Here is a 24,497-nt window from a genome sequence, read left to right on the forward strand (position 1 = left end):
ATCTGTGTTCAGTTTTTCAAGGCCTATCCACTGTGCCAACTTATAACTCAATCTGAGGGGGGTGCGATGGAGATGTTCCCTTGTAAGCAGGTGATCATAACGTTCTGGCTCATCAGTGCATCGTGTACAAGTACATGACCTATTTTATGTTTCTCGATGATCATATGATTATAGAGGGCACTGTTGCACTGATCATAGCCGACGACATGCAGGCACCTTCGCCGACCCACTGTATTTCCTTTCACCAGTATTATTTACTGAATTTTTATGTCTTCTCTTTTCGTCAGATAAATTCAATAGCTCCCGAGGTGCCCCGGGATTCCTGTTAAGCCTCATCTTTATTTTTTTTAGTTTTACACTCTTTTTTTCCCTGTTTCATCTCGAATCCTCTCATTCCCGAGCGTGGGCTTCGTGACAATTCGGCCAGCAACTGACGCGTCCGGAGCAAAGCCGCAGTTTCCTTCCTGCTCCTTAAGTGGAGTCGTTTATATTCCCCGGCCTCGCAATAATGGAGCAGTCAGTGTGAGAGGAAGAACGAATGCTGGCTTCTACAAGGAGTCTCTTGGAATTCTCTGTACGCCTTAGAAGAGCAGTGTTCCAGCTAGCGTCCACAGCTCAGTCTTCTAGTTTACTTCGTGAGTAGGTGGCGACAATACAAGTTCCTCTCTGCAGAGTTAACTACCGACCACCGACATGGACGGTAGCGACGGCGAGAAACCGAATGGTAGTGAGCTAAACTCTGACAACAGTCAAGAAGCGATGTCAGAAGAACTTGCTATGATAGTGGATGCCTTAAATGCTGTGAACAGAGACGCCGATAGTCCAGCACAAGATGAAGGCGTCGAGATGATTAGCCTCGGAAAGAACTCGTGGGCGGTGTACGACAGCGACAACGAACGGCAAAGCAGCAGCTCACATACACTGCCGCTCGCGGATGCAGAATGGCAGTGCAGAAGTGCTGGGCATCACACGGACGCAAAAACAGCAGATGCAGAATCGGTAAGTAACCGAGCTCAAATGTACAGCAGATAATTACGTACGGCAAATACACTCCTGGAAATGGAAAAAAGAACACATTGACACCGGTGTGTCAGACCCACCATACTTGCTCCGGACACTGCGAGAGGGCTGTACAAGCAATGATCACACGCACGGCACAGCGGACACACCAGGAACCGCGGTGTTGGCCGTCGAATGGCGCTAGCTGCGCAGCATTTGTGCACCGCCGCCGTCAGTGTCAGCCAGTTTGCCGTGGCATACGGAGCTCCATCGCAGTCTTTAACACTGGTAGCATGCCGCGACAGCGTGGACGTGAACCGTATGTGCAGTTGACGGACTTTGAGCGAGGGTGTATAGTGGGCATGCGGGAGGTCGGGTGGACGTACTGCCGAATTGCTCAACACGTGGGGCGTGAGGTCTCCACAGTACATCGATGTTGTCGCCAGTGGTCGGCGGAAGGTGCACGTGCCCGTCGACCTGGGACCGGACCGCAGCGACGCACGGATGCACGCCAAGACCGTAGGATCCTACGCAGTGCCGTAGGGGACCGCACCGCCACTTCCCAGCAAATTAGGGACACTGTTGCTCCTGGGGTATCGGCGAGGACCATTCGCAACCGTCTCCATGAAGCTGGGCTACGGTCCCACACACCGTTAGGCCGTCTTCCGCTCAAGCCCCAACATCGTGCAGCCCGCCTCCAGTGGTGTCGCGACAGGCGTGAATGGAGGGACGAATGGAGACGTGTCGTCTTCAGCGATGAGAGTCGCTTCTGCCTTGGTGCCAATGATGGTCGTATGCGTGTTTGGCGCCGTGCAGGTGAGCGCCACAATCAGGACTGCATACGACCGAGGCACACAGGGCCAACACCCGGCATCATGGTGTGGGGAGCGATCTCCTACACTGGCCGTACACCACTGGTGATCGTCGAGGGGACACTGAATAGTGCACGGTACATCCAAACCGTCATCGAACCCATCGTTCTACCATTCCTAGACCGGCAAGGGAACTTGCTGTTCCAACAGGACAATGCACGTCCGCATGTATCCCGTGCCACCTAACGTGCTCTAGAAGGTGTAAGTCAACTACCCTGGCCAGCAAGATCTCCGGATCTGTCCCCCATTGAGCATGTTTGGGACTGGATGAAGCGTCGTCTCACGCGGTCTGCACGTCCAGCACGAACGCTGGTCCAACTGAGGCGCCAGGTGGAAATGGCATGGCAAGCCGTTCCACAGGACTACATCCAGCATCTCTACGATCGTCTCCATGGGAGAATAGCAGCCTGCATTGCTGCGAAAGGTGGATATACACTGTACTAGTGCCGACATTGTGCATGCTCTGTTGCCTGTGTCTATGTGCCTGTGGTTCTGTCAGTGTGATCATGTGATGTATCTGACCCCAGGAATGTGTCAATAAAGTTTCCCCTTCCTGGGACAATGAATTCACGGTGTTCTTATTTCAATTTCCAGGAGTGTATGATTTTGGCCCGTTTCAAATCATTATTAAAACTAAGGATTAGCATGTCGGTCATCTACATCCTATGTCTTTGGGTAAACTGCAACATCGTGACTGCCATGGCATGAATAAATTTATCACAAACGTCATACCGTCAGAATGCAATCGCGTCAAAGCAGCAACTTACTCTGGGGAAACTGCAGACACTTTCGTTCGGAATCAAAATTTTCAGAACAGTAACACGGAGGCTTTTATTCCCTCTTTCGTAACGACAAGGCGTGGTATCATCCTAGATACGGACGTTACTTTGTCTGAAGAAGAAATTTGGGAAGTTATCCGGTGAAGCGAAATAAAAGTGAAACATTACACTAAATCTACTACAGTAGAGGGGAATGTTTGAAAAACGCCTATTCAGTATGTCCCAAAAAAGACCAGAATGCATTTCTGTTTAGGGAGTAAGATGCCAGGTGATGACATTAGTAACGTCTGTTTTCCAGTGTCTCAAGTGTTTGAGATTTAGGTACGGAAGTAATCAGTATCTTAGAGTAGCGTCCCCTGTCATTTTTCCCCTTGACTAATTAACTAATTAAGATTACCTATAAGGAATGCTCCTGCCGTGACAGGTTACTGCGTGGAACATGCCAACAGTGCAAATTATTACTCACGAATTTTTGTACGTGGAGGACTACTTTGACCCACTCGTAATGAGAATATTTACAAAAAAAAAAAAAAAAAAGAAATTCTTCCTATCCCTCTGAGGCATAAATCAGAAAACCAGTGTTTAGTAGTATTAGTTGAAAACAGCCTTGATTGCAATTTTAGTTTTTTTTTTGTTTCACCTAATTTAGCCATCTTCAGGCTGATCTTAATAAGGTATTTCTTAGGACGATCCCACAGACAGTGTAGCTAAGGGGCATCGTCGAGTACATCAGGCCAATATCGCCTTCGTTAACCTCAGTAAATAGACTACTGACCATTAAAATTGCTACGCAACGATGATGACGTGCTACAGACGCGAAATTTAACCGACAGGAAGAATATGCTGTGATATGCAAATGATTAGCTTTTCAGAGCATTCACACAAGGTTGGCGCCTGTGACGACACCTACAACGTGCTGACAGGAGGAAAGTTTCCAACCGATTTCTCATACACGAACAGCAGTTGACCGGCGTTGCCTGGTGAAACGTTGTTGTGATGCCTCGTGTAAGGGGGAGAAATGCGTACCATCACGTTTCCGACTTTGATAGAGGTCGGATTGTAGCCTATCGCGATTGCAGTTTATCGTATCGCGACACTGCTGCTCGCGTTGGTCGAGATCCAATGACTGGTAGCAGAATATAGGATCGGTGGGTTCAGGAGGGTAATACGGAACGCCGTGCTGGATCCCAACGGCCTCGTATCACTAGCAGTCGAGATGACAGGCATCTTATGCGCATTGCTGTAACGGATCGTGCAGCCACGTCTCGATCCCTGAGTCAACACATGGGAACGTTTGCAAGACAACAACCATCTGCACGAACAGTTCGACGACGTTTGCAGCAGCATAGAGTATCAGCTCGGAGACCGTGGCTGTGGTTACCCTTGGCGCCGCATCACAGACAGGATCACGTGCGATGGTGTTCTCAACGACGAACCTAGGTGCACGAATGGCAAAACGTCAGTTTTTCGGATGAATCCAGGTTCTGTTTACAGCATCATGATGGTGGCATCCGTGTTTCGCTACATCGTGGTGAACGCACATTGGAAGCGTGTATTCGTCATCGCCATACTGGCGTATCACCAGGCGTGATGGTATGGTGTGGCATTGGTTACAAGTCTCGGTCACCTCTTGTTCGCTCGCATTGACGGCACTTTGAACAGTGGACGTTACATTTCAGATGTGTTACGACCCGTGGCTCTACCATTCATTCGAGCCCTACATTTCAGCAGGATAATGCACGACCGCATGTTGCAGGTCCTGTACGGGCCTTTCTGGATACAGAAAATGTTCGACTGCTGCCCTGGCCAGCACATTCTCCAGACCTCTCACCAACTGAAAACGTCTGGTCAATGGTGGCCGAGCAACTGGATCGTCACAATACGCCAGTCTCTACTCTTGATGAACTGTGGTATCGTGTTGAAGCTCAATGGGCAGCTGTACCTGTACACACCATGCAAGCTCTGTTTGACTCAATGCCCAGTCGTATCAAGGCTCTTATTACGGCCTGATTTCTCAGGATCTATGCACCCAAATTGCGTGAAAATGTAATCACATGTCAGTTTTAGTATAATATATTTGTCCAATGAATACCCGTTTATCATCCGCATTTCTTCTTGGTGTAGCAATTTTAACGGCCAATAGTGTACTTTTCAGATGGACATGAGTGACTCCGAGACCTGGATAACGCGTTCACGTTCACAGGAGCAAATAATTGAATAAGATGGGGCTTAAGTAGTTAGTTAACACGTCCGAAGGAACATTGCATCGATAGCTGCAGACACCGTCAAATACAGACATTGCACTAATGTATTTCATGCCAAAGCCAAGGAAACCTGCCGAGGAAACTAAATAATAAGTACAAAAAGCACATTCACGGTTGCGAATACGAAGAACCAACAGCTGTGTAAGGGAATGACGACAATAAAAATTTTTTGCCCCGCTGGGACTCGAACCTCGATTTCCCGCTTTACGCGAGCTATCGCCTTAGCCTCTTTTTTTATCTCATTTTGTTCGTGATTGTTCGTTGTATTTGTTCGGGGCGGACGTCCCATGACGCTTGTTCGAGTTCATCGTCGTTCCATTAACTCAGTGTTTTACTACATACGGCGGCTAACCCTCTGACCGAACACGCTGAGCTACCGTGCCGGCGACCTCTTCGGCTGTCTGTGCACGACTCACGTCCCCACCCAGACTTCCATACGTCATCGGTCCTGCGTCACACATTACGTAATTCGTGTACAGGTGAGCGCATTTTAATTAGAAGCCACTGCCCGTTACCGGCGGATAAACATGATATTGCAGGGCCTTTGCTGTTCAGAAGAATTATCCAACATTCCTCCGGACATGCATGCAAATCAGGCAGCGACTTTCAATTAAAATGTCCTCCCCTGTACAGGAATCACATACCAGGTGCTCCGGTATGAAATGAGCGTTTTTTGTGAATATGAAACACTAATTTTGAATTGAAAAGTAAAAACATTTTATTCAAAGTACTGACCATTGCTTTCTATACATTTTGACCACATTTCTGGCAATTTGTGGACACCACGCCAAAGGAAATGTTCGTCTTCTGAAGCAAACCAGACACCGAATTTTCGACTTCTTCGTAGGAATTGAAGTGTTCCTCAGCCAATGTGTGTCCCATTGATGGAAACAAATGGTAGTCGGGAGGGGCCAAGTCTGGTGAATACGGCGGGTGGGGTAGCAGCTCCCAGCCAAGTGTTTTGATTGTATCCTGAACCAGTTTTGCTTTGTGTGCAGGTGCATTGTGTAAAAAAATTACTTTGCCCTGTCTTCTGGCCCATTCTCGTCTTTTTTCGATCAATGCATCAAATTGATCATTTGTTGTCTGTAGCGATTAGTATTCACAGTTTCACCGGATTATAGAAGCTCATGATACACCACACTTTTCTGATCCCACCAAACACAGAGCATTGTCTTCTTGCCGAATCGATCTAGTTTTGCAGTCGATGTTGATGGTTGTCCCGTATTAACCCATGATTTTTCCCGTTTAGGATTCTTAAAATAAATCCGTTTTTCATCGCCAGTAACAATTCGATGCAAAATTGATTTTCTTTCATGTCTTTGAAGCAAAATTTGACAAATGGTTTTTCGGTTTTCCATCTGTCTGTCATTCAATTCGTGTGGCACCCGTTTTCCACACTTTTGGATCTTTACCATAGCTTTCAAACGGTCAGAAATTGTTTGTTGTGCAACATTTAGCATTGCTGACTCAAAGTATCATCATCCAATATTGCTTGCATTTCGGCGTCTTCGAACTTCTTTGGTGGTCTGCCACGTTCTTTATTTCTTACATCAAGATCATTATTTCTGAACCGTTGAAACTATCTTTTGCATGTTGCTTCTGATAGAGCATTATCACCATATGCCTCGACAAGCATTCGATGTGACTCTGCAGCACTTTTTTCAAATGAAAACAAAAAATTAATGCTTTCAGCAAATCATCACTTTCTGGTACAAAATTTGACATTGTTAACACGATGAAAACATATGATGTTGTTTGTTCCATGACTTGATGTATACTAAATATCTTTGACAGATGTCATACCAGCGAAAGAAAAAAAAATTAAGGCTCGTTCACAACAAATGTTCCCTATTGACACATTTGTATCTTAACGCTCATTTCATACCGGCGCACCTGGTAGTCTGTGTGCGAGTACAGGTTGTAGGTCTGGCCATAAATCGTGCACGGATAGCCGAAGTTATTAAGGGTACGGGTAGCATAAAGCGGGAAATCCGGCTTCGAGACCGGGTCGAGCACAAACATTTGTTGTTATTCCCTTCCACACCTGAAGGTTGTCCGTTTTAGCAACTACGAATGCATTTCATGTATTTCATAACGGCTGTTGTAGTGGCAGCAGTGCCTGTTTCTCTGGACAATCTTCGAAGCACGATTGCTTCGTTCTTCTTAACAACATACACATTGCAATATTGTATAACTAATAAGTTTCTCCCTGTGAGGGAATCACATCATTGTGCGAGCAATGTGGGCAGCATACACTAGGACATATGGAAGTTTGCGTTTGCCTGTGAAGCATGTTTGGGTAGACGAAGTCGTTAAGACAACCTCTCGTGTAAAGCAAGAAATCAGGGTTCAGTTCCCCGGTCGGGTAAAAATTGTCATCTGGCTCCAGTAAGTTGTATAGCTGTGGTGGTACTGTATTCACAATATGCGAATACATTTCCTAATTCTTGCGATTTCCCTAGTTCAATAGGAGCCAGTTTGCTTACTTCACGTACTGTAAAGCTGTCTCGGCGACCCCATTGGTTTCCTTTATCGCCGGTCGCAGATTCTAAAATACTTATAATCGACTGTGAATGATGAAATGGTAGGTGTAAAAGTCTCACGCCACTTCTAGTCTCGAAATAAAAGGATGCCACCTTATTTTCTTCATAAAAATAAGGAAAGAGCAGTAATACACTACTGGCCATCAAAATTGCCACACCACGAAGATGACGTGCTACAGACGCGAAATTTAACCGACAGCAAGAAGTGGAGGGCTACTTTGACCAATTCGTAACGAGAATATTTACAAAAAAAAAAAAAAAAGAAAGAAATTCTTCCAATCCCTCCGTGGCAAGAATCGGCAAACCAGTGTTTAGTAGTATTAGTTGAAAACAGTCTTGGTTGCAATTTTAGTTTTTTTTATTTATCTACTACACGTTTCACCTTATTTAAGCATCCTCAGGCTGATGGACAGTGTAGCTAAGGGGCATCGTCGAGTACATCAGGCCAACATCGCCTTCGTTAACCTCAGTAAATAGACTACTGGCCATTAAAATTGCTACACCACGAATATGACGTGCAAAAGACGCGAAATTTAACCGACAGGAAGAAGATGCTGTGATGTGCAAATCATTAGCTTTTCAGAGCATTCACACAAGGTTGGCGGCGGTGGCGACACCTACAACGTGCTGACATAAGGAAAGTTTCCATCCAATTTCTCATACACAGCAGTTGACCGGCGTTGCCCTGGTGAATTGTTGTTCAAATGGTTCAAATGGCTCTGAGCACTATGCGACTTAACTTCTGAGCTCATCACTCGCCTACAACTTAGAACTAATTAAACCTAACCTAAGGACATCACACACATCCATGCCCGAGGCAGGATTCGAACCTGCGACCGTAGTGGTCACGCGACTCCAAACTGAAGCGTCTAGAACCGCACGGTGAATTGTTGTGATGCCTCGTGTAAGGAGGAGAAATGCGTACCTTCACGTTTCCGACGTTGATAAAGGTCGGATTGTAGCCTATCGCGATTGCGGTTTATCTTATCGCGACATTGCTGCTCCCGTTGGTCGAAAGCCAACGACTGTTAGCAGAACATGGAATCGGTGGGTTCAGGAGGGTAATACGGAACGCCGTGCTGGATCCCAACGGCCTCGTATCACTAGCAGTCGAGATGGCAGGCATCTTATCCGCATTGCTGTAACGGATCGTGCAGCCACGTCTCGATCCCTGAGTCAACACATGGGAACGTTTGCAAGACAACAACCATCTGCATGAAGACTTCGACGACGTTTGCAGCAGCATGGACTATCAGCTCGGAGACCATGGCTGCGGTTACCCTTGACGCTGCATCACAGACAGGAGCGCCTGCGATGGTGTACTCAACGACGAACCTGGGTGCACGAATGGCAAAATGTCATTTTTTCGGATGAATCCAGGTTCTGTTTACAGCATCATCATGGTCGCATCCGTGTTTGGCGTCATCGCAATGAACGCACATTGGAAGCGTGTATTCATCATCGCCATACTGGCGTATCACCTGGCGTGATGATATAGGGTGCCATTGGTTACAAGTCTCCGTCACCTCTTGTTCGCTCGCATTGACGGCACTTTGAACAGTGGACGTTACATTTCAGATGTGTTACGACCCGTGGCTCTACCATTCGTTCGAGCCCTACATTTCAGCAGGATATTGCACGACCGCATGTTGCAGGTCCTGTACGGGCCTTTCTGGATACAGAAAATGTTGGACTGCTGCCCTGGCTAGCACATTCTCCAGATCTCGCACCAATTGAAAACGTCTGGTCAGTGGTGGCCGAGCAATCGGCTCGTCACTACTCTTGATGAACGATGGTATCGTGTTGAAGCTGCATGGGCAGCTGTAGCTGTAAACGCCATCCAAGGTCTGTCTGACTCAATGCCCAGGCGTATCAAGGGCGTTATTACTGCCAGAGGTGGTTGTTCTGGGTACTGATTTCTCAGGATCTATGCACCCAAACTGCATGAAAATGTAATCACATGCCAGTTCTAATATAATATATTTGTCCAATGAATATCCGTTTATCATCTGCATTTCTTCTTGGTGTAGCAATTTTAATGGGCAGAAGTGTAATTGACTGCATTCAACTGCAGTTGTCTCTTACATACAACTTAATAATGTGTTTCAGGTGACAGTGCTCTCGTTACCAGGTCGTAAATCTAAGATCATGAGGTTATAACACTAATAAGTTTACCAACAGAATTTCGGCTTTCATGAAATGAAATAGAATAAAAACACAATACTTCCTGGCAGATTAAAACTGTGTGTCAGACTGAGACTCGAACTCAGGACCTGCAAAGTTCGCAGGAGAACTTCTGTGTGGTTTGGAAGGAGGAGGACGAGGTACTGGCGGAATTAAAGCTGTGAGGACGGGTCGTGAGTCGTGCTTGGGTAGCTGTCGGTAGAGCACTTGCCTGCGAAAGGCAAGATCCCGAGTTGGAGTCTCGGTCCGGAACACAGTTTTAATCTGCCAGGAAGTTTCATATCAGCGCACACTCCGCTGCAGGGTTAAAATTTCCTTCTAGAATAAAAGCACATTTAACTTTCGTCCTCGACTTCTGTCAGCAGCCTGATCCGCTGTGGCCACCAAGAGCTTCAAACAGCACTTGAATTAAAATTCAGAGTGTCCAGTCTCCACTTATCGGGCACCACTTGTAAGTTCACAATAATCCTCACATGAGACCACACCATATTGGAGCCACGCGAAAATTTTTTTTGGAAATTTGTAGTAAGTTCCTATGGCACCAAAGCGCTGAGGTCACCGGTCCTAGGCTACTTAATCTGACTTAAACTAACTCACGATAAGGACAACACACTCACACCCATGCCCGAGGGAGGACTCGAACCTCCGAGAGGTGACAAGGCACCAAGACCGGACGGCTGGAGTCACGCGAGATCCCATATAAACATTTTCCGAGGGCAAATAATCTTTCCACTTTGGTCGAAGACTCACAGTACTAAGTTCGCGGTGTTGACCAGAGTACTAGTCGTAGACTATGTACACTGCCCAGCAACATTAATGTGAGCGCTGGTAAAAATCCCGAGTAGCCAACTTTTGCAGCACGACCCACTGTGAGATGTGCTGGAAGAGTGTCGCGAGGTTCTGGAAGGTACCAACAGGGATGTGGGGCCATGCAGACTCCAGTACTGTAGTCAGCTTCGCCAGGTGTCTCCGTTGAGGAACTCTGACGCCAACAGCACGATCGAAAATGATTCAAATGGCTCTGAGCACTATGGGATTTAACATCTGAGGTCATCAGTCCCCTAGAGCTTAGAACTACTTAAACCTAACTAAACCTAAGGACTTCGCACACATCCATGCCCGAGGCAGGATTCGAACCTGCGACCGTAGCGGTCGCGCGGTTCCAGACTGAAGCGCCTAGAACCGTTCGGCCACAGCGGCCGATCGAGGTGGTCCCACAGGTTCTCGATTGGGTTTGGAAGCCAGGGGAGTACGGTAAACTCGTCCTGGTGCTCTTCAAACCATGCACGTGCACTGCGAGTCGTGTGACACGTTGCATTGTACTACTGGTAGATGCCATAGGGCCGAGGAAATACAAACTGCATGTAGGAGTGTGCATGATCCCCGAGTATAGAAGCATCCTTGTGTAGCTCCAGAAAGACAAGATCGAAATACCGTATCGACTCAATGGTAAAACAAAATTACGAAAATAGTGTAGCCTATTCAGAGGGATAACACCAGGAAGGAGAGAGTGATAGATTCTTATTGACTCTAAATCTTCAACTCACTTCACTTTAAGAATGAAGTGAGTTTCTGTATAACCTTTCTAGGCCCTTTGTCAGACAGTTGACACGTTCGCCATAGTTAACCCATTGTCACTCTCACACATTGTCCAGAAGCATTGAAACCACTTCATTGTGAAACTTGTCACTAATCCAAGTTTCAAGAACCGTAGAATATACTCACAGCAAATGTTATGATGTGGAACATGTTGGTTGGACAAAAGGCTTGTCAGGCGTTCTATTTCCGTGAGTAGATTAGCAATTTGAGTATTGCAGTTCTTTCTGTGAGGCAATATATTTTTGCTTCTAGTTTTGTGCCCACCCGTCGGGGGCAGAGTTCTTACATTCACACATGCAGTAAATCTAATCTAGTGAAGTATGAGTGAATAGACCGATAACAATAAGGAAGTTACACAATCAGCTGACCAGCAGAGGGTACTGATTGAATGCGGTGTAATCAGTGTTGTCAGTCATCTCTCTTAACTGCACTCCCAGTAGTGCCTCAAGACATTGTATGTAATGTGACCTTCATCCCTTCGTTACAGAGCAACTTACCAGTCAGAAAACCAAAGAGTGTTGCAGTGATGGTAGTTCTACGCAAGCGTTTCTGTGGATCCTACTTCATGCCTGGCACTATCATCATTTCTGTCTTCTGTGCGGTGAGTACACAAGGGAAAAACTATGATGGTAATTAAAGCATTGCAACTTCACCAGGGTGCTTTACTCCACTATTTGTCTGTCCTATAATTCTATAATTTCACCTTTCAACGTTTTTATTTTATTTTTTATTTCTTTTTAGCCATAGTCCTTTCCACAGGTTAGATGCTGTTCCATTTCTTCCTGTCTTCTGACAATCTTGTGCTCTCATGCTCTATAATATAATATGCATGTTCAACTCTCTACTAGTCACCTACCATTGTCTCCTCCTACTATTTCTTCCAGTGCAAGGTCAGCTGATCCTAGATGCCGTTTGCAGAAGGCACAACAACCACTCCCTTCCTCTGTTTAAGTCCTTCCATAAACTTCATCTCATAACTCTTATTTTTCTATGTTCTCGTTTATTTTTAACTTTATCTGTCCACCAAATCTTAACACCCCTCGATACAACTCTATTTCATACGATTGCAGGTCCTTCTTTTTCTTACAACAGTCCACATTTCACTACTTCATAAACCTGTGTTCCAGATGTATCCGAGTACTTCAAGACACTAATTCCTCAGTTCATTATCGTCTTATGTCTAGAGAGCTCTTTTACTGCGGAAACCCAGCCTTTCCATATCAGACAGGGGAAATCTGTAGTGCTTCTTCCACTACATTTTACCGCCGGCTTGGTGTTTTGAAAGCCATTATTCTTCTTTCAACTCATCACCTTTGCCTTTGCTTAGTTTATCCTTAAGTTATACAGGGTGCGTCACTAACTGTTGCTACCAAGAATAACTCCGGAAGTATGATAGGAGCGGAAAAGTTTGTGGGACAAAAGTTGCATTGGACAACAGGAGCCATAATATGACGTGAGTTTTTTGTTGCTAGGTGAGGTCGCGTCAGAGATATGAAGGTAAATTTTGTTTTTTGGTTGTTTTTTAAATGGGATGCTATAGTTTGGTACTCATTTTCTGATAGCGTCTGTCGAATCCAGTGAAGTGTAACAGTAAGGCCTTTGAAGATCAACGAAGGTCACAAAAGTGGCATGAACATCGATTTACAGAAGGTTTTCGAAGTGTTGACTATTTGTATCAATACAGTGTGGCAATCTTCTTATCATGAATTGAGTGCTATGACTTACCACATTGTCACTTATCGAAGCACATACTCTGACAATCCTCCCTCGCATATCTTCGTCTGTAGTCGGAACTCTTTATACACAATGTCTTTAACAAATCCCCAAAATAAAAAATTCAGAGGCGTCAAGTCTGGCGAACGAACCGGTCACGACACATATCCTCCGCGTAGTGTACTTCCTACCGTTAACATTTCCTTCAATGAAATAGTGGCCTATAATTCTGTCCTCCACAAACCCACACCATACAGTCACCGACCACGGTTTTTGGTGTGCAGCTTGCCGCAGCCAACATTGATTTTCAGCTGCCCACTAATGAATATTATGCAAATTAACGTTTCCATGTGTCATGAATGTAGCCTCATCAGTGAATAACATCAAATTAATAAATGTGTCATCCCTCTGAATCTGAAGTTGAGCCCATCGACGCATACAATCCGTACCAGATATTTCTTGGTGGAAACTGACATGCTAAGTATGATATTTAGGGTGATGCAGAACACGAACAACACTACTTTGACTCATGCCAGATTCCCTTGCGATCTGACGCGAACTAACACAAGGATCTCGATCCACAGCGGCAAGAGTACCAATTTCCGTTTCCTCGTTAGTAACTTTCCTTTGTAGTATATACAGGGTGTTTCAAAAATGACCGGTATATTTGAAACGGCAATAAAAACTAAACGAGCAGCGATAGAAATACAGCGTTTGTTGCAATATTCTTGGGACAACAGTACATTTTCAGGCAGACAAACTTTCGAAATTACAGTAGTTACAATTTTCAACAACACATGGCGCTGCGGTCTGGGAAACTCTATAGTACGATATTTTCCACATATCCACCATGCGTAGCAATAATCTGGCGTAGTCTCTGAATGAAATTACCCGAAACCTTTGACAACGTGTCTGGCGGAATGGCTTCACATGCAGATGAGATGTACTGCTTCAGCTGTTCAATTGTTTCTGGATTCTGGCGGTACACCTGGTCTTTCAAGTGTCCCCACAGAAAGAAGTCACAGGGGTTCATGTCTGGCGAATAGGGAGGCCAATCCACGCCGCCTCCTGTATGTTTCGGATAGCCCAAAGCAATCACACGATCATCGAAATATTCATCAGGAAATTAAAGACGTCGGCCGTGCGATGTGGCCGGGCACCATCTTGCATAAACCACGAGGTGTTCGCAGTGTCGTCTAAGGCAGTTTGTACCGCCACAAATTCACGAATAATGTCCAGATAGCGTGATGCACTAATCGTTTCGGATCTGAAAAATGGGCCAATGATTCCTTTGGAAGAAATGGCGGCCCAGACCAGTACTTTTTGAGGATGCAGGGACGATGGGACTGCAACATGGGGCTTTCTAGGTTCCCCATATGCGCCAGTTCTGTTTATTTACGAAGCCGTCCAGGTAAAAATAAGCTTCGTCAGTAAACCAAATGCTGCCCTCATGCATATCGCCGTCATCAATCCTGTGCACTATATCGTTAGCAAATGTCTCTCGTGCAGCAATGGTAGCGGCGCTGAGGGGTTGCCGCGTTTGAATTTTGTATGGATAGAGGTGTAAACTCTGGCGCATGAGACGATACGTGGACGTTGGCGTCATTTGGACCGCAGCTGCAACACGGCGAACGGAAACCCGAGGCCGCTGTCGGATCACCCGCTGCACTAGCTGCGCGTTGCCCTCTGTGGTTGCCGTACGCGGTCGCCCTACCTTTCCAGCACGCTCATCCGTCACGTTCCCAGTCCGTCGAAATTTTTCAAACAGATCCTTTATTGTATCGCTTTTCGGTCCTTTGGTTACATTAAACCTCCGTTGAAAACTTCGTCTTGTTGCAACAACACTGTGTTCTAGGCGGTGGAATTCCAACACCAGAAAAATCCTCTGTTCTAAGGAATAAACCATGTTGTCTACAGCACACTTGCACGTTGTGAACAGCACACGCTTACAGCAGAAAGACGACGTACAGAATGGCGCACCCACAGACTGCGTTGTCTTCTATATCTTTCACATCACTTGCAGCGCCATCTGTTGTTGAAAATTGTAACTACTGTAATTTCGAAAGTTTGTCCGCCTGAAAATGTACTGTTGTCCCAAGCATATTGCAACAAACGGTGTATTTCTATCGCTGGTCGTTTAGTTTTTATTGCCGTTTCAAATATACCGGTCATTTTTGAAACACCCTGTATTTCCGATGCGTTAAAGGTCCAGTTGTTCTCAATTTATCACACACATATCTAAATATACTACGTGTACGATGAGTACGTTGATATCTTTCAGCGTATACGTTTCTAGTTCTCACTGAATTTCGTTGTCATTCTCGGTAAATAAGAAACATATCGACTTGTTCTTTGGAGGAATACATCATTCACATTCGCCTGATTCGACGATACTAGTCTTACCGTTCCGATTAGTGTTGTACTGCGAAACCGTCGAGTGGTGTTTACATGTCAATGGCACGTTAGATGGATACGCCGTATTCGGCAAATATTTACTGTTTGCACGATATATTGTCAGAGTATGTGCTTCGATAAGTGCCGAATAAATAAGGAACACCACTCAATCCACGATAAGAATATTGCAGCAATGTATTGATATCAATGGTCATCACTTCTAACACCTTCTGTAAATGGAAATTCATGCCACCTTTTTGACATTCGTTGATTCGTTGGCCTTCAAAGACCTTACACATCATGGGATTCATTTCGATAGGCGCTTTCAGAAAATAAATACCAAACTATGGCATCCCATTTAAAAAAATAAAGTTGACCTTCATATCTCTGACGCGACCCACTTAGCAACAAAAAACTAATGTCATATTATGGCCCCAGCTGTCCCATGCAACATCTGTCCCACAAACTTTTCAGCTACTGTCATACTTTCGGAGGTATTCTAGGTATCAACAGTTAGTGACTCATCCTGTATACTGTAGCAAGTATTCCTGTCTATTCATTTCCGCAGTTCTCCAAAGGTTGCCTTGTCATATCCAGACAGGAAGCTTATGTCAACTGGTCTATGTCTGTCTGAGATAGTTTAAAATTGTACTGGAAGCGGATATTCACTTGACGGATGTTGCGGTATTCGATTTTGTGAGGCAAGTGCTATTTTTTTTCTTTCTTTTTGTAGTATGGTTCAACATGAAGCTACCCATACTCCAAATGGCGAAAGTAAATGCTTGGCCGATAGAAGCACTGTTTCCAATTATCAGGAACAAGTTGCTCGAGGCTGACGCTAGTACGGCCATAGTTGCTCACAATTGCGGCAGCACTGAGGCACTGGCGTAGCAATGTAAACTAAATCGAATTCCTTGATTGATTGTCAAAGATGCGCGCAGTATACGCTCAAAGCGCACTTAAACTATCAGGTATTTACGCTCACTGTACCTATTGCAACTTCCCCATCATATAACTCGTGACAGTAAAAAATTTAATGTGACCAAGTACATCGTAGAAATATGAATCATGACATCGTTGCAATGGTAATCCAGGGAATGTAGACTTTAACTGTCACTAAGCTCTTTGACTGATTGCAAACGCACGCAAGTTAATTATGATCTTTGTTGACCGTCTTCACGATCTCAACAGTCTCATCATTTGGTAGTCTTTGTATGAAGACACATCATGCTGGATATTTCATTATGGTTATTTCTGGACATGCTGGATGTATTTCTAGATTGACTTTAATGTTCGTCGCCATGTTGGCATAATTGTTTTTATTCTATGGGCTTAAATCTTTAAAGTAAACGCCATAGAAAGTTTCCTATTAGTAAATATTGGACGGCGCAGGAACTTATTGGACTAAGAATTACGAGGGCGGTTCAGAAAGTAACCTCCGATTGGTCACAGTGCGGGTTGTGGGGGGAGTAGCAACGCCATCTGTGCGTTCACGCACTCAACGGGTCAGTCGGCACCAAGCCGTGGTCGAGTGAACGTCGTACCTGCGCTAGTTTAGTTTTTGTGGCAGTTTGAAATGTGTGCTGCAATAGAAAACCCCGCCAAATGTGAAGTGCGTGCTGTCATAAGGTTTTTTACAGCCAAAGGATATTCTGCAGCAGCTATTCATCGTGAGCTTTGTGCCGTGTACGGACCAAGAGTTATGAGTGAAGGAGTTGTCCGTGAATGGGTACGTTTATTTAAAAGTGGACGAGAAAACGTTCATGATGAAGAGAGGAGTGGTAGACCATCACTGGTGACTGACGAACTCGTTCAGACAGTTGATGCAAAAGTTCGTGAAAATCGACGTTTCTCAATGTCGGAGTTGTCTACTGGTTTTCCACAGATTTCTAAGACTCTCTTGTACGAGATAGTGACAGCAAGATTGGGTTACCGTAAGTTCTGTGCACGATGGGTGCCCAAAATTCTTACCGACCACCACAAAACTCAAAGAATGGCCTCTGCATTAGACTTTCTGTCACGTTATGAGGACGAAGGAGAACCATTGTTAAACAGAATCGTGACCGGTGACGAAACCTGGATTAAGTACGTGAACCCTGAGACAAAAGAACAATCAAAGATGTGGGCACATTCAAATTCGCCTACCAAACCAAGAAAAGCCTCGCAAGATTTTTCTGCCAGAAAACTGATGGTTGAATTCATGGAACGTGGTACGACCATTAATCAAGACGTGTACTGTGAAACAATAAAAAAGTTATGACGGGCTATACAGAACAAACGCCGTGGTATGCTGACTTCCGGTATCGTTTTTTTGCACGATAACGGCCGTCCTCACTCTGCTCGCAGAACAACGGCCCTTCTTGAGTGGGACGTTATCAACCATCCACCTTACAGCCCAGACCTGGCGCCAAGTGATTATCACCTCTTCATGCATTTGAAGAAATGGCTCGGGTCACAGCGGTTTGATGACGACGAAGAGCTCAAAGATGTGGTGACAGGCTGGCTCCAGGCACAAGCGGGTGATTTTTATGCAGAAGAAATTTCAAAGCTTGTGAAGAGATACGATAAGTGCCTCAATCGCTATGGAGACTATGAAGAAAAATAGTGCAAAGATGTAGTTGTAAGATGTATATATTAAAATATTTTTATTTAACTTGGTGTATTTTTTTAAATCAACTGGAGGTTCCTTTCTGAACGGCCCTCGTATTTTTATTCCCACCCATTAAAACATCCCATAGCACACTGAGGGCTATCTTCAGAATATCCAGCTGGATTCTTATAGTTCACGATCATTTCTGAGACTGGAATGTTGGCATACAGTTCCCTTGAGAATAGTATGTACGTTTATCTTTTCGCCCAACATTGTTTCTCAGCAAGCTATACAACGAGTTATGTACTTCAGTACCCACTGGCCGCTGAGTACCATGGTTTGTCGAATACTGAAAGAATGCTGAAAAAACCATATTTTCGCCCGAGTGTATGTATTTCCCCTCCTTTGTTCTGCTACATATGCCCACAGGCAAAGAGCTGAATCTATGACGTGAGTGCATGTTTATTTATATTTTCAGGATATGTCTTAAGTTTTCTGTGTGAGACCTGTAAGATACTAAACAGTAACACTGTGAACGCTAAGAAGCAACAATTTGTCTTTGAATAAAATACATCATTACAATATATCAGGGATAATCTGGAACCAACTGAGTACAAATGTATTTTTTTAATTACAGGTTTTGTGCCTTGTGCAGATAGCATTATTAGCGTACACTTCGCTCACCATTGATATTGATATGAATAGGCTAAAGCCAGGTAAGAGTCTACACTCACCATATTTCATTGCTGTAAAAAGCCAGTTTCATTCCAAAATTAATGAAAAACTAGTCAAAGTGTACTTTATCTAATATACGAGGGCTATTTCGAAAGTAAGGTCCGATAGGTCGCGAAATGGAAACCACGGTAAAAATCAAAAATGTTTTGTTTGCAACAGTTAGATACACCTTGCAGCTACTTATCTCCATAGTCGCCGACCCGACTTAGACGTGTATCGTAGCGTTGTACCAACTTTCCCATACCCTCGCTATAGAAGGCAGCCGCCAGTGCTCTCCGCCAATTCTCTACGCTGGCCTACGGCTCGTTGTCTTGTGCCGAAATGTTGTCTTCATAACCAGCGGTTCATGTGACCAGAGCTGAAACTCAGAGGGAGACAATTACGGGCTGTATTGTGGGTACTCTCACATTTCCATTTGAAAACGATGCAGGAGCATCTTCATTGCCCCTGCAGAATGCGGCTGAGAATTGTCTTGAAGACGAAACAGCACGACAGTTATGTAATGTTAGCTGCATAGCTTCAGGGGAAATTTCTCACCAGGCCCCCGTACTTGGCGGCAGACACTATTTTCTAGACATCTTTACGCACTCACTGCGAGCTCAGAAATGAGAAGAGCGACGTGATGCTAACTGGGGTTATACTAGAGACACTACCCAACACATCTGTGCAAAGCTTTATCGGATTTTCATAGTCGTTTCCATTTCGTGACCGATCGGACCTTACTTTCGGAATAGTCCTCGTACTTCATCAAAGTCATGAAAAATTAAATCTAACTACAAATTATTTGTTTTAACAATTTTTAAAAGTTTACATTTGTGAGTAACCTTTAAGCTTTATTTAAGCTTTAGCTGTTAGAAGACCCTAAGCCTACGCAATGAGAACACGTTGCTGATAGTATCGACACTGCACACAACAGTCTTCCAAGCTCTGACCACTAATGGCTAAATGGCTCTGAGCACTATGGGACTTAACATCTGTGGTCATCAGTCCCCTAGAACTTAGAACTACTTAAACCTAACTAACCTAAGGACATCACACACATCCATGCCCGAGGCAGGATTCGAACCTGCGACCGTAGCAGTCGCGCGGTTCCGGACTGAGCGCCTAGAACCGCGAGACAACCGCGGCTGGCTGACCACTAATGGCTCAAAAGGTTTTTCTTCTTTATTTCTTCACGTCGCAGTTGGTGTAGCGCTGTCATTTGATAGATTTTGAGCTATTCTTCTATTTCAAGCTTTCTTTTCACCCAGTTTCACTTTTAAATGTCCAGCTTGATACTATTTCAGACTATTGTACAATGACGTGGATTTTTCAACTCTGCTTCCCGCCAGGGGATAAATACACTCCTGGAAATTGAAATAAGAACACCGTGAATTCATTGTCCCAGGAAGGGGAAACTTTATTGACACATCCCCTGGGGTCAGATACATCACATGATCACACTGACAGAACCACAGGCACATAGACACAGGCAACAGAGCATGCACAATGTCGGCACTAGTACAGTGGTCACCTTTCGCAGCAATGCAGGCTGCTATTCTCCCATGGAGACGATCGTAGAGATGCTGGATGTAGTCCTGTGGAACGGCTTGCCATGCCATTTCCACCTGGCGCCTCAGTTGGACCAGCGTTCGTGCTGGACGTGCAGACCGCGTGAGACGACGCTTCATCCAGTCCCAAACATGCTCAATGGGGGACAGATCCGGAGATCTTGCTGGCCAGGGTAGTTGACTTACACCTTCTAGAGCACGTTGGGTGGCACGGGATACATGCGGACGTGCATTGTCCTGTTGGAACAGCAAGTTCCCTTGCCGGTCTAGGAATGGTAGAACGATGGGTTCGATGACGGTTTGGATGTACCGTGCACTATTCAGTGTCCCCTCGACGATCACCAGTGGTGTACGGCCAGTGTAGGAGATCGCTCCCCACACCATGATGCCGGGTGTTGGCCCTGTGTGCCTCGGTCGTATGCAGTCCTGATTGTGGCGCTCACCTCCACGGCGCCAAACACGCATACGACCATCATTGGCACCAAGGCAGAAGCGACTCTCATCGCTGAAGACGACACGTCTCCATTCGTCCCTCCATTCACGCCTGTCGCGACACCACTGGAGGCGGGCTGCACGATGTTGGGGCGTGAGCGGAAGACGGCCTAACGGTGTGCGGGACCGTAGCCCAGCTTCATGGAGACGGTTGCGAATGGTCCTCGCCGATACCCCAGGAGCAACAGTGTCCCTAATTTGCTGGGAAGTGGCGGTGCGGTCCCCTACGGCACTGCGTAGGATCCTACGGTCTTGGCGTGCATCCGTGCGTCCCTGCGGTCCGGTCCCAGGTCGACGGGCACGTGCACCTTCCGCCGACCACTGGCGACAACATCGATGTACTGTGGAGACCTCACGCCCCACGTGTTGAGCAATTCGGCGGTACGTCCACCCGGCCTCCCGCATGCCCACTATACGCCCTCGCTCAAAGTCCGTCAACTGCACATACGGTTCACGTCCACGCTGTCGCGGCATGCTACCAGTCTTAAAGACTGCGATGGAGCTCCGTATGCCACGGCAAACTGGCTGACACTGACGGCGGCGGTGCACAAATGCTGCGCAGCTAGCGCCATTCGACGGCCAACACCGCGGTTCCTGGTGTGTCCGCTGTTATGTGCGTGTGATCATTGCTTGTACAGCCCTCTCGCAGTGTCCGGAGCAAGTATGGTGGGTCTGACACACCGGTGTCAATGTGTTGTTTTTTCCATTTCCAGGAGTGTATAATGAACATGAGAGATACTTTCTTTTTTGTTATCATTAGTCTTAGTAGGAACACCTGAACAAATGGATTTTTTATTTATTTATTTATTTATTTTTATTCTGATAGCTTTGAATGTTCTACAGTTATTTTCATCTTAGCAGCAGTTCCAGCACCAATTAATCTAGGTGATGAAACTGGTTGAGAGATGAACTCATTAAATCCGTCAATTGAAAGCGTTTTCACGCTTTTGCCATGTTTCCTTGAAAGTGGTAAGTTTTCAATATCGCTGTTGCAATATAAATTGTCAAGCATGGTTTTTACAAAGCGTACGGGGACGCCAATCAAGTCATCACCTTCTATAGGGTTATTCTGCATACTTCCAGAAACAGAGGGATGTTTCTCAGTCAGCGAAGAAGGGCAAAATCTTCCTGATTAAACACATTTAGATTGAATGGTTTTATTCCAGTTACTTGAAACCCTTTCACAGCTTTCTCAACAGATGAAACCCTGTTGTGTGCACTGGCGTGGATCTGGGTCACAGCAAGTGCCGCATTGATCACCATCGCTTCTCCATCTCTGTCGAGTATGCAGTCTTCAGAGGACCCAAAATAACTCTTTTATTGAGGTATTTCATGACTGGGTTGGGTTTTTGTGTGCCGACCGATGTGGCCGAGCGATTCTAGGCGCTTCAGTTCGGAACCGCGCTGCTGCTACGGTCGCAGGTTCGAATCCTGCCTCGGGAGTGGATGTGTGTCGTGTCCTTAGGTTAGTTTAAAGTTTAAGTAGCTCAAAGTCTAGGGGATTGATGACCTCAGATGTTAAGTCCCATAGTGCTTAGAGCCATTTGGGGGGGGGGGGGGGGGTTGTGCGGGAGGAGACAAGACAGCGAGGTCATCGGTCTCATCGAATTAGGGAAGGACGGTGAAGGAAGTCGGCCGTGCCCGTTCAAAGGAGCCATCTAATAATTTGCTGGAGCGAATTAGAGAAATCACGGAAAACGGAAATCAGAATGGCCGGACGCGGGATTGAACCCTCATCCTCCCGAATGCAAGTTCAATGTGCTAACCACTGACCGGCCGAAGTGGCCGAGCGGTTCTAGTCGCTACAGTCCGGAACCGCGCGACTGCTACGGTCACAGGTTGAAATCCTGCCTCGGGCATGGATGTGTGTGATGTCCTTAGTTAGGTTTAAGTGGTTCTAAGTTCTAGGGGACTGATGACCTTAGAAGTTAAGTCCCATAGTGCTCAGAGCCATTTGAACCATTTGAACAAAACAGAATCTATTTCACTTGGCTTTGTTTGGGCAAAGTTGGCAAAGTTTCTGTTTCATCCTCTTCCAGGGAAATATCATGGCTGGCGTTGTATAAATACCTCAAACACTAAAATAAGTAATAATACCACTATTTTGATCTTCTTCTGCTGAAGACATCTTACGGACCTCGTAGTCACCCTCTAGCGAAATTACTTCAGTCGTTTTGTGAGACAATGTTGATAGTCCCAATTCATCGCTATTAAAGATCGTATGAGGAGGAAATTTCTTTTGTTTGTAAACATATTTTAAGTCATCAAAAAATCTTTCGACTTGTATTTTATTAAAGCCGACTGCCCTCCTCGTACTACAGTTTTCTGGCTTTCTGACGGACAGCCTGCATATTTTCATAAAACCTTTGAGCACAATCTTTTCCAGCCATTTCCTTTTCACTATAAAATCCGTCACCTACACCATTTACATCAGCAAATTGGCAAGCAGTTTGCACGATTTGGTTCCTTGGTGAATTGTGACACATATAACCTAATGTCTACATAAACTAGCGGGGTATTTTTCACCATTTCATTAGAAAAAATCTTCTTGCGCCTGCACAGTAAAGTAGGAACATTCCCCTGAAAAAACAACAACAGATTGCTAAAACTCTTATAAAACAATACTTCAATACTCTCATCAGCGGCGAAAAATTACACCTACAATTTCAGTTCTCATGTTTTAAGGCTATTTTGCCCCTTTCCTCTTGCTCTCACCATATGCAATTCTAATACGTATGTCATTTAGTATTTCTTCGCTAAAAATTAAATTCTCTCAATTTTTCTGGTGTACATTCCGATCATTATACCTGTAATACTAAAAATTGGAATTATACCTGGGCTAAGAGTTGTCAGCATAGTAAAACAAACAATGCATACACACAAGACTGCGCACACCAAACTTCGTGCAGTCCTACTCGACATTTGGGTGTGCAGCCTTGGACATCATCGATATAAAAAACCATACCTTCAGCTCCTACTTTCCTCCAAAATCCCTGTCTTGCAGTATATTACATTATTCAATAGTTACTTATCTGTTCTTCGTGGAGGAAAAATCGGTAATTACTTTGAACCAATGTGGTTGCTGTATCATGCTACTAAGCTGACTGACTATGTTGTGACGAATAAAACATTTCTTATCTGCTAGACGTAGACGTGTGGTCGAAGTGAGTCGATGGGCTGTCAGGTTTGTCAGGATGGGGCTGCTAGCGTAAGATGACTGATCAGGTCAGCCAACCTAAAAATGCAGCGATTCACATTATTACCCGACCATTCCCTTACCACCATAGACAACACTAACTGACGTACACAAGCAGATATCGACAAGCAATTTACCAGTGTGGCTGATACACTCGAAAATGGTTTTGGACTAAAAGTAAATGACGCCGCTTACAGGAGCACACTAGATTAAAGGCTACCCAAGTGCCAAGGAGAGGAATGTACACTCCTGGAAATGGAAAAAAGAACACATTGACACCGGTGTGTCAGACCCACCATACTTGCTCCGGACACTGCGAGAGGGCTGTACAAGCAATGATCACACGCACGGCACAGCGGACACACCAGGAACCGCGGTGTTGGCCGTCGAATGGCGCTAGCTGCGCAGCATTTGTGCACCGCCGCCGTCAGTGTCAGCCACTTTGCCGTGGCATACGGAGCTCCATCGCAGTCTTTAACACCGGTAGCATGCCGCGACAGCGTGGACGTGAACCGTATGTGCAGTTGACGGACTTTGAGCGAGGGCGTATAGTGGGCATGCGGGAGGCCGGGTGGACGTACCGC

At 45.4% G+C, this 24,497-nt stretch overlaps 1 protein-coding gene across 1 annotated transcript; it reads left to right on the forward strand.

The window, feature by feature from the left end:
• The first annotated feature begins 534 nt into the window (after nt 1-534).
• LOC126209841 (uncharacterized) lies at nt 535-21,619 on the forward strand. Its single transcript, XM_049938971.1, has 4 exons — nt 535-999; nt 11,731-11,844; nt 18,578-18,656; nt 21,561-21,619. Exons 1-4 carry the CDS (start codon nt 694-696, stop codon nt 21,617-21,619), a joined length of 558 nt encoding a protein of 185 aa, XP_049794928.1. The 5' UTR covers nt 535-693.
• The last annotated feature ends 2,878 nt before the right edge of the window (nt 21,620-24,497 follow it).

The sequence above is a fragment of the Schistocerca nitens genome, chromosome 10 (genome assembly GCF_023898315.1).
Source record: "Schistocerca nitens isolate TAMUIC-IGC-003100 chromosome 10, iqSchNite1.1, whole genome shotgun sequence".
Lineage (NCBI taxonomy): Eukaryota > Metazoa > Arthropoda > Insecta > Orthoptera > Acrididae > Schistocerca > Schistocerca nitens.

Coding starts and splice junctions, on each gene's coding strand:
- LOC126209841 (XM_049938971.1), top strand. CDS start 694: ATGGACGGTAGCGACGGCGAGAAACCGAATGGTAGTGAGCTAAACTCT. Junction 1,000..11,730: donor AAACAGCAGATGCAGAATCG/GTAAGTAACCGA, acceptor CCTTCGTTACAG/AGCAACTTACCAGTCAGAAA. Junction 18,657..21,560: donor TATGAATAGGCTAAAGCCAG/GTAAGAGTCTAC, acceptor AATGTTCTACAG/TTATTTTCATCTTAGCAGCA.